Source organism: Arachis ipaensis, chromosome B9 (genome assembly GCF_059453495.1).
Source record: "Arachis ipaensis isolate K30076 ecotype BB chromosome B9, ASM5945349v1, whole genome shotgun sequence".
Taxonomy (NCBI): domain Eukaryota; kingdom Viridiplantae; phylum Streptophyta; class Magnoliopsida; order Fabales; family Fabaceae; genus Arachis; species Arachis ipaensis.
Window position 1 is genome coordinate 123296396 of NC_142444.1, and position 10646 is coordinate 123307041.

General features: G+C 27.5%; 1 protein-coding gene across 1 annotated transcript; it reads left to right on the plus strand.

The window, feature by feature from the left end:
• Positions 1–5629: 5629 nt before the first annotated feature.
• LOC107618821 (transcription factor MYB30) lies at positions 5630–8374 on the plus strand. The gene is made up of 3 exons (XM_016320988.3): positions 5630–6092; positions 6187–6316; positions 7379–8374. Exons 1-3 carry the CDS (start codon positions 5960–5962, stop codon positions 7977–7979), a joined length of 864 nt encoding a protein of 287 aa, XP_016176474.1. The 5' UTR covers positions 5630–5959; the 3' UTR covers positions 7980–8374.
• The last annotated feature ends 2272 nt before the right edge of the window (positions 8375–10646 follow it).

Below are 10646 nucleotides of genomic sequence, written 5' to 3' on the forward strand. Positions count from 1 at the left end.
TCACCTTGAATCCTTTTTAGGAATTCAGGAGGCTCAAATCCAATCTTTACTAGTGATGGCATTAAAATTAACTTTCCATGAGAACATGCAACACAACAAAATTCACTAGATTTAAGAATCTTCTAGTTCTTTAGTGAATGTCCATGGAAGTTTTCAATAATTCTCCATATCATGGTTGTTCCCGGATGACCCAATCGATCATGCCAAGTTATGAATTCATTTGGGCTAGTAAACTTCTGGTTTACAATGGCATGTGATTCAATTGCACTAATCTTGGTATAATATAACCCAGATGAAGGTGAGAGTAACTTTTCTAATATAATCTTTCTATTTAAATTATGAGTTGTGATACATAAGTACTCATGATTTTTCTCATTCATTGTTTTAATATGATATCCATTTCGACGAATATCTTTGAAACTCAATAAGTTTCTTAGAGACTTAGTATACAATAGTGCATTATTTATTATGAATTTTGTTCCTCCAAGAAACAAAATTATAGCTCTTTTGGAGTCTTCTATCACATTGCCTAAGCCAATAATAGTATTAACATATTCTTCTTTTGGCACAAGATGGGTAAAATATATATTACTTTTGAGAATAGTGTGCGAACTTGTACTATCCGCAAGGCAAATATCTTCACTATATATCCTTGCCATTTTCTTCAAAGACAAATAATAATAATAATAATAATAATAATAATAATAATAATAATAATAATAATAATAATAAAATGAGTAAAAAATATATGCACAGTAAAATTATTTTCTTAATTGAAATTGTTTTTCTAAGAAATACTGTATATAGTATCATCTACCAAAAATTTTATTATTATTATTTTAGAACTTGACACATTTAGTAATTTTGAAATTTATAAATATTTTATTATACATCATACTTGAAATTCAAATGCATAAAAAATAAAATTTAACAAGAAGTTTCTTATATTATTTATTTACATGAGTACTTAACAAACTTACATATTAAACTATTCCATCATTGATCAAATGGCCAATATTTCCTTCAAGATCCTCAAAAAAATCTTATACATCATAATGAATGGTGTAATTTTCAGCATTATTTGAAACAAAATTTGTTTCCTTTTCTTTGTCGTCTTTTTTCAAAAATGCTTGATAAAGATCGACTAGGTGACTTGGGGTACGACAGGTACGTGACCAATGGCCCTTTCCACCACAACGGAAATATTTATCCTCAATTGATTTATTTTACCCATTGTTTCTTTCTTTATCCCACTTCTGGTGAGATCCTTTCTTGTGAACATAATTTCTTTTTCTTCCATAATTTTTCTTATTACTAAAACCTTGCCATTTACCTTTTCTAGGATTATGATTTGCCGCATTTGCTTCAGGAAATGGGGCAACGCTAGCTGGGCACGCTTCATGATTTTTTAAAAGCAACTCATTGTTGCGTTCAGCAACAAGAAGGCAAGAAATTAACTCATAATATTTTTAAATCCTTTTTCTCGATACTGCTGTTGCAAGAGCACATTTGAGGCATGGAAGGTCAAGAAAATTTTCTCTAACATATCATTATCAGTTATCTTTTCTCCACATAACTTCATTCGTGAGGTGATTCAAAACATTGCTGAATTATATTCATTTATGGATTTAAAATCCTGTAGACGCAAGTGCTTCTATTCATATCGGGCTTAAGGAAGTATCACCGTCTTTTGATGATTATACCTTTCTTCAATGTCTTTTCACAGATCTGCAGGATCTTTATTTTAATGTGAGATATTCATTTTTCAATCCTTCGATAAGATGACGACGAAGGAAAATCATAGCTTTGACTTTATCCTTCTGAGATGTATTATTTTCAGCCTTAATGGTATCTCCAAGATCCATTGAATCAAGATAGATTTCAACATCTAGTATCCATGATAAATAGTTATTTTCAAATATATCAAGAGCATTAAATTCAAGATCAGATGAGAGAGTTTTAACATAATAAAAATTTGTTACCTGAGTCTTCCAAAAATTTGATCAGAATCTCGTGCTGATAACGTTTAAAATAAATAAATAAGAAAGAGATAATAAAATAAAAATAACAAAGTATAAATAGAAGACACTAATATTAATATTCACCAATACTATTATAATAACATATTGATATTGTATTAGTAAAATATGGAGAGAAAAGAGAGAGAAGTACTTTTTATTTATGTTGTTGTGTTTGTTTCAAATTGATGCTTCCTCTATTTATACACACAAATGGTCATACTTTTCAACTTTCATTAAATTCATTCTCTCTTAAGAATGGACATTCACGTATGTAGTGATCCTTATCACAACAGTCGAAACAATTAATTAGTTTTGACGAGATAGATAAAGGGTGTGTTTGGGGTTCACGTTGGAGAATAGAAAAGTCCGTTTGAACGTCTTGAACGTCCCATTGTCATGTTGGCAACCTTTTGGAACCCCTAACCCAAAAGTGCTTTCACCTCTGAACGTACGTTCACGTGAAGCTAAAAATTCAAGCTTCTGCGTTCACGTTGGGAAAGTTAATTATCGTTGGAGGAAATAGATAAGAAATTTATTCCATATCTACCAACTGTACCCTTCATTTCTTCTATAAAAAGGATGCACATAACCACATAATTTCACACTTTTTGTATGTTCTTCTCTTTATGTTCTTGGTTACAAATTTTTTTTCCAAATTTTTTCCAGATTTATTTTCATCATTGCCAAGGTAAAGATTTTAATTTTTTTTATTATTTTTAGTTCTTTCTTTCATATTTTGATTTTTATGTTTTTAATTGTATTTTTTATTTATATAATAAATATTTTTCATATCATTTTTCTGATGTTATTTTTTTAATTTTCTATTGTTATATTTTTATTGTATTTTTTTATTTATATGACAACTATTGTTGATATAAATTTTTATTTTTATTAATTTTTATGATATTTTTATTATTTTTTGTTTATATAAATTATTTTTTCTATCCTTTATTGTACTATATTTATGTTGTGTATAAAATTTTTTATTTTTTTATTTGATTTTTTATAAGAATTTTATTTACTTTTTATTATAATTTTTTTGTTCATATAATATATGTCGTTGGTTGTGATTATTATATATTATGTTTGTATGATTTTTTTTGTTTTTGTTTTTTATTTTTATTGTACTTCTTACTGTACTTTATTTTTGTTTTTATTATATACTAATTATAAGTAACAAAAGAGTTATAAATAATAAAAATTTATAATCCAAAATGACACTAGATTAAAGAGTACTAACGACACTAAAATAAATTATAAAATATTTTTTGTTTAATATTATAAAATGTATAATACTCCCTTTTATATTTTTATTTCTTATTGTTTTTTAGTTCATATGAATTTTTTTTATTATTTACTGTTCTTTATGTTTAATATGTAAAGTGTCTTTTTTATTTTTTATTCGACGATGTAACATTTATAATTATAATTCTCATATATTATATTTTATTTAACTTTTTTATAATATAGATTAATTGATCCCATTAAAAAAGACAAATTAAATAAAAAATTATTCATAAGTATTAATAAAATTATGAATGTTGGATGTCAAAAAAAGTCCTATATTGTCAATTTTTATATGTTACTTTAATTTAGTAAGTAAATATTAACATTATTATAAAATAAATTAAAAAGATTTATTCAAATATCTAAAGTAAAATAATAGTATAATATTTAAAATTATTTTAATTGATGTCTCTTTTAGTAATTTTTCATCTAAAAGTGATTTTGAATAGTATAATCCAAACAACATTTATTTTACTATAGTCCATTTTGACATAAAGATTGCCAAACATAAATCATGTTAACACAAACTTACTTTTCATCAAAATCAAGTTTGCAAAATCAATTCTATGCAAACTCCCGTTTACAAACCGTAATCCAAACACACACAAAATCATGTAATTATATTCATTAAAAATATGCAATTGGTATTATATATTAAAAAAATACTAGAAGATTATTAAAATTTATTATTTTTTACTATTATTTTTAGTTATTAATCTAATTTCTTTAGTTTAATAATCTAATAACATACCTAGTTTTAATTCACACTTTAAACATTGATTACTAACTAACTTGTGTTAGTCGAGCTATAAAAAATACACTACAGATACACAGAAGATAGCAGTTACAAATTACCTGTTGGCTTTCTATCTGCTGCAATTTTTTAAGATAGCAACAATTGGCCTCCGATTTTTTCATTGTGACGCAAAATCAACTTAGATTAGTGTTGATTTCATGAAGCTCCGCCGCTAATTTTAACCCAATGTAGTGATTTCACCTTAAATCACTTCAGATTACCCAAAATCAGAAAGAAGAGAAACCTGCGAAAAGAGAGTAGAAACATAACAACCCCTGTGTTCAAACACACTGTGCACCACTGGTCTCCGTGGAGAGTAAAACCTGCCAAAGGAAAGGAGAGTAGAAACGCAACAACTTCAATTCCCTTGTAGTTATACCATGAATAACAAAAAACAAGTACTAATAATTAATTGATAGACAAAAATGATAAATTATAATAATTTTCCAACATTCCTCATATATTAATATACAATTATTGGGAGTCAATATATCTTTCGATTTAATACAATATTTGGGAAAAGGTTTTACATGCATCATTGGAAAAGTGTGATTTTTTCCCATATTAATTGAATACCACCGAATATAGTTAAAAAAAAACGAAAAAAGATATTAAAAAAATGAATAAATAGTGGTAAAATTTATAATCAAATGTGAAGTAATTAGGATTTCGTATTTTATAGATAGAATAATAGAGTTCCTCAAAATTTGATTAACAATCATTGATAAAAAATGTTAGGTGATCAAAATTTTTTCTTTGTTTTTTTACCTTATATTTAAACTAATATTAAATATTTTCTATTTTTTTCACTAAAAATATTTTTCCCGACCCTAACATTTTCCATAATCTATTAACTATAATAGGTCTAGTTAAATCTTTCCATTAAGGAAATAAATTAAACATAAGAAAATATCTTAATAAGAAAAGAAATTAAATTTCATGTATGTTTTTTTATTTGATATATTTTATGGTCACAATTAAAATAATTAATTATAAGATAATATTTTAATTGGGCATAAAATAGTAACAAAACTTACAAGCAAATGAGGTGTGTATGGGAATAGGTAAATATATATATATATAATCAAATTTGTGCTTATTATTATAGTCGGTCACCAATGTGACATGTGACAAAATCTTTTAATTTAAACTCCAATACTAGTCTCACTTATTTGGGCGATTTGAATAGGTTTATAAGTTATTTTTTTATTTTTAATTTATAAAATAATATAATATTAATATTTAGTATAATTTTTACAATTAAATTATAATTTTTTAAAAAATTATTTTAGTGTTTATGAAAAAGTTAAACATAATAATTTTTTTATTATTCTTTTCTTAAAATAAATATTTTTAGAATTAAAAAATTAAATACAAAATAATTTATTTATAAATTACTTTTAATATAAATATTTATTATTTAAATTATTTTTAAAAAAAAACTTAGATATTTATTCAAACTGGACCATGGTATTATACTAATAGTAACAAAATTAAATTAAATTAATAATAATTTTATATTCTTATGTTTGTGTCATTGTGTGTGATAGAGAGAGAGTGAGACTCTTTCGAGGAAGGTGCTAATTAAAAAGGTTTGAATAAGCGAAGAAGATGCCTCTCCTGTCTTTGGACCGTTCTTGGCGTGCGGAATATCCAATGATAAATACTAGCTAGCCATCACGGGCTTTCATTTCATCAAAACCGAATTCAACACATTAATATCCCCATTTTTCACAAATTATATATACTATACATATCACAAATACTTTGTACTAGTCTTCATTCACTACTCTCTCTTTTCATACTAGTACTAGTACTAGTTAGTTACTAGCATAAGAAATTACAAGAAGCAAAGATGGTGAGAGCTCCTTGTTGTGAAAAGATGGGATTGAAGAAGGGTCCATGGACGGCAGAGGAAGATCAAATCCTCATTTCTTACATCCAAAAACATGGCCATGGCAATTGGCGTGCCCTCCCAAAGCAAGCAGGTTAGAAATATAATTATTCATGTATCTCTTTTTATATATCAGATTGATTAGTTTTATGAATGATTAATTCTGAGTACGATGAGAATTTGGTCAGGGCTGTTAAGGTGTGGAAAGAGCTGCAGATTAAGGTGGATAAATTATCTGAGGCCTGATATCAAGAGAGGGAATTTCACCATTGAAGAAGAAGAAACCATCATCAAGCTTCATGAAATGCTTGGCAACAGGTACATATTCATGATTCATGATACATGCATGTCATCTTCTCTCATCATGTATCTTTAACATGCATGGATGATGCTGTTTTCTTAATTTAATAGTTATCCTTAATTTGTAAAAAAAAAATAGTTAATTCAATAGTACTAGTTTTCGTCTCCTGTTTCAAGAAGCTGGATTATTATTCATGAGTTCACAGAAGAAAATTAAAAGCTAGGCCATATTATTGATGAGTTGAAGGTGGTGGTGGGGTCCAGTGTCATTATTTGTCAACTTTTATGAAATCCAAAATTGAAAACGTTGCGTCAACAAATATTAATTAAGCTTTCAATGAAGGACTAATAATCGAATAGAGCCATTAGCAGGCGACAAAATCTAGGTATTCTGCCACCTTAATTTGACTCTCCAAATAAAATTAAATACCATGCATTTTCATTATTTTAAAAATATCTTTCACATTAGAATTAAAATTTTAATTTAATTGATATTATGATCATCTTTGTAAATTGTTCAGGACCCTGAATATAATTCTATTGAAATAATGTCAAAAAGAAGTAAGAGATAGAACTAATAATTTGAGAACATGAAAAGACCCTGTTACACGCATTAAGATAACAAAATGTGGGGCTATCTATACAAGATTCTCTTATAGATCTGTGGCTTGTGCAAGAATCTTAGTGTGGCAGTTTATGTCACATGCATTCTATAGTACTATGTGCAACACATGCATATATAGTAGTATCAAAACATTGAGTTTCATTGTTCACTCTCCAACGTAATCTACAATTAGACAAGGATATTTCAACTTTTGTTGTTTTCTTATTCACTGTGCATGATAAGCAAACTGATTACGAATCTCAAAGCAATAATAATAATCTCACAAATATGCTCACTTAAAATTTTTTTTTTTTATTAACATAATGAAAACGTTGAATATTTATTATATGGTTCCAATTTTTTTAATATATATGAATTTAGGTAAATTTGACATTACTCGTTATATTTTTACACCTAAGTAATAACCAATGCTATACAATATTAGTTTCTGATCGAATTTGATCCTTTCTTTTAAGGTGGTCGGCAATTGCGGCAAAATTACCCGGAAGAACAGACAACGAAATCAAGAATGTGTGGCACACACATTTGAAGAAGAGGCTCATGAAACCAAACCAAATGAATTCATCATCATCATCAGATCCCAAAAGGGTATCTAATAAGTCAAAGATCAAACGTTCTGATTCAAACTCAAGCACCATAACTGTTCAATCATCGGAACCAGCAAGTCTCAATAGTAATTTCCCTGAAATGGACACAACTTCAGCATCATGCACCACCACTACAACAACAACCTCTAGTGAATTCTCATCAGCCACAAATATTGGTGAAAGCAAGAACGTGAACATGATGAACATCAAGAATGAGGAGCTAGGAGATTCATTGGAGAACATAATTGATGAAAGCTTATGGACAGAGGCAGGAATTGATGATGAAACCACCAACATGACAATCTCAAATAATGAGTTGCCCTCACTTCAATATTATGACCCAGTATTTAATAATTCTGAGGAGAATTTAAGCTTCCAACCAAGTACAAACTTTGAGGATGATGGCATGGATTTTTGGTATGACATATTCATTAGAACTGGGGAGTCAATAGAATTGCCAGAGTTCTGAAATTTTTCTCAAAAATTAAACCGTGCATGCATCTTGGAACATGAAATTCTTTTTATTAGAGGATTAGAATACTTTGAATTATGATCATCATAATTTATTTTGACCATCATGGTAACTTGAATTGACCGTTACAAGGCATTCAATTTGTACATTAATTTCTGGTGTGGTGGGGACAGAGGATCGGATGAGGGACCAAAAGTGAGTGAAACAATGCACAATGACTTGGTTTAATGTATACTTGGGCCCAAAAGAATACCAAGTCTCTAACATTTTTCAGCTTTATAGATTTTACTATTTTAGTCGTCTTTGATTAGGGCTTAGACCTCTTTCATTGTAATACAATAAACGATGATGTACTAAAGTATGTCAACTAATATAAGTATTCAAATTTGTTATGTGTGCTTCTGTTGAACCCTAAATCTTTTGGGAAAAAATCTGGTTTGTTTTATATATTTTTTTGTTTTTAGTTTGATTTGATTAATCGTTAATACATGGAAGAAATTATAAAATTTTAGTTAGTCCATGCAAGGTGACATTTGTTTAATTGCAAGTTGCAAGTGATTTCGTAAATGACGGAAAGTAAAACTTTTGGGCTGTCTGGGTAACTGTTCTTGGGCACAAGTGGGTGTGGTGGTGCTACATCATTCAACCTTTGTATATATTAATATCTTAATACACTATTAAAGATTAATCAATTTATATTTTTTTTTTCATCAACAAAAATTAGTTATATTTAGGTAAATTAGGCAAGAATTCAGAAAACTTCATAGAATTTTCTCTTATTAAAAGTGATAACATAATCTTTTTCTTAGTTTTGTTTTTATAGTTTATTAAATTTTTTGACATACATTTTTTTGTATGGTATCTCTTGTTCTAATAAATTAAAGAATAATACCTTGTATATTAGAATTTTATTTAAAAATTTATATTAATTAATAATATATATATATATATATATATAACATCATTTAAATTTTTAATATTTATTTAAATAGATTAATAAACTCACTATTATGTTAACCTAAATTGGTTTTTCAAACATGCATTCTAATTCAAATTAAAAAGAAGAGAGACTTTTAATATGTATAACAGTGCATAGTTACATACATACATCTGGCACTCATTATTGCACTCATATGATACACACATTTCACTTTAGGTGTGTACTCCCATGAAAATATTATAATTATCTTCATGTGATGATTTTTTTTTTTTGATCCTTAGATGATGGAATGTAGGGTTAGATTTTGATATGTTATAAAAGTGTTGTTTTTATTTAAAGTGTGGCCAAATCAATAAATCACACTTTTATACAAAGTATCTTCATAAAAAGATGTTTTTTACATCTTCATTTGAGTAGTTCCCTTCACTTTATGGCTAAAGTACACTCCTATACTCCTATTTGGTGTGTACTCCCATGAAAATATTATAATTGTCTTCATGTGATGATTTTTTTTTTGACCCTTAGATGATGGAATGTAGGGTTAGATTTTGATATATTATAAAAGTGTTGTTTTTATTTAAAGTGTGGCCAAATCAATAAATCACACTTTTATACAAAGTATCTTTATAAAAAGATATTTTTTACATCTTCATTTGAGTAGTTCCCTTCACTTTATGGCTAAAGTAAATAGGAGTGTACTATAGAAAAGAACAATAATTAAGGTTGGAATTCTAGGGTCCCACTATTCCAAATAGGAATGACTTGCCTATCATTATCTACAATATCTCAGTATTTCTTCAAGATATAACACTTAAAAGGCAAGGCATTTGTTTGCGTGATATAAAACAAAAAGCTATTTAGATTTAGTTAAAATAATTAAAGTAATTATTAGTATTAAAAGTAATATTGTAAATTTTTTTTTTTTACCTTTTATAATTTCAAAACATTCCACTTGATTATGTTCTTAATCCAAATAAAAATTATTTAAAGTAAACACTTAACTGAAAATAGAATGAATAATTATTTTAACTTTATAAAGAGCTAAAATAAAAATCCGATAATAGTGCTTTGATACTAGGGTTAATCGTATTCATGTGCTCTGCTAAGATTTAGTGAGAGAAACCCTAATTTTGGATGATCACTATACAAACATGGTCATCAATGCTACATGACAACACCTGCTAATATTAGGAAACATGACAAAAAAAGGTTTGGAAGAAAAGAAAACAGGTGATACAATTTGAAGATGAAGATATTAGAGAAGGGGTTGAAAAATGCTCCAAGAATCTGGTGAAGAGATTACTGACAGACTAAAAATTTAGTGCAGGAACGATGGAGGTTGCCTTTCATTCGATTTGGAGATAACCAAAGGGACTGAAAGTGTTGGATTTAGGAGGTAATCTATTCCAATTTTTCTTTAATAATGAATTGGATTTGATTAGGGTGAAAAAGAGGGCACTGTGCTTGTTTAAAAACTTCATTCTCAATCTTAAGAGATGAAACGGAAAGACTCCCATTGACAAAACATAATTTACTTTTGTTTCGATATGGATTCAGTTGTAGAGACTGTCAGAGAAATACAAAACAAAAATTTTGGACAGGAAGATTGGAGGATCAATAGGAGAGGTGTAAGATGTTGACTTCTTCTCTATGAGAAATCAAAAGGATCGAATTATTAAAATCCAAGTGATACTGAACATAACAAAATCACTACACATGTCTCT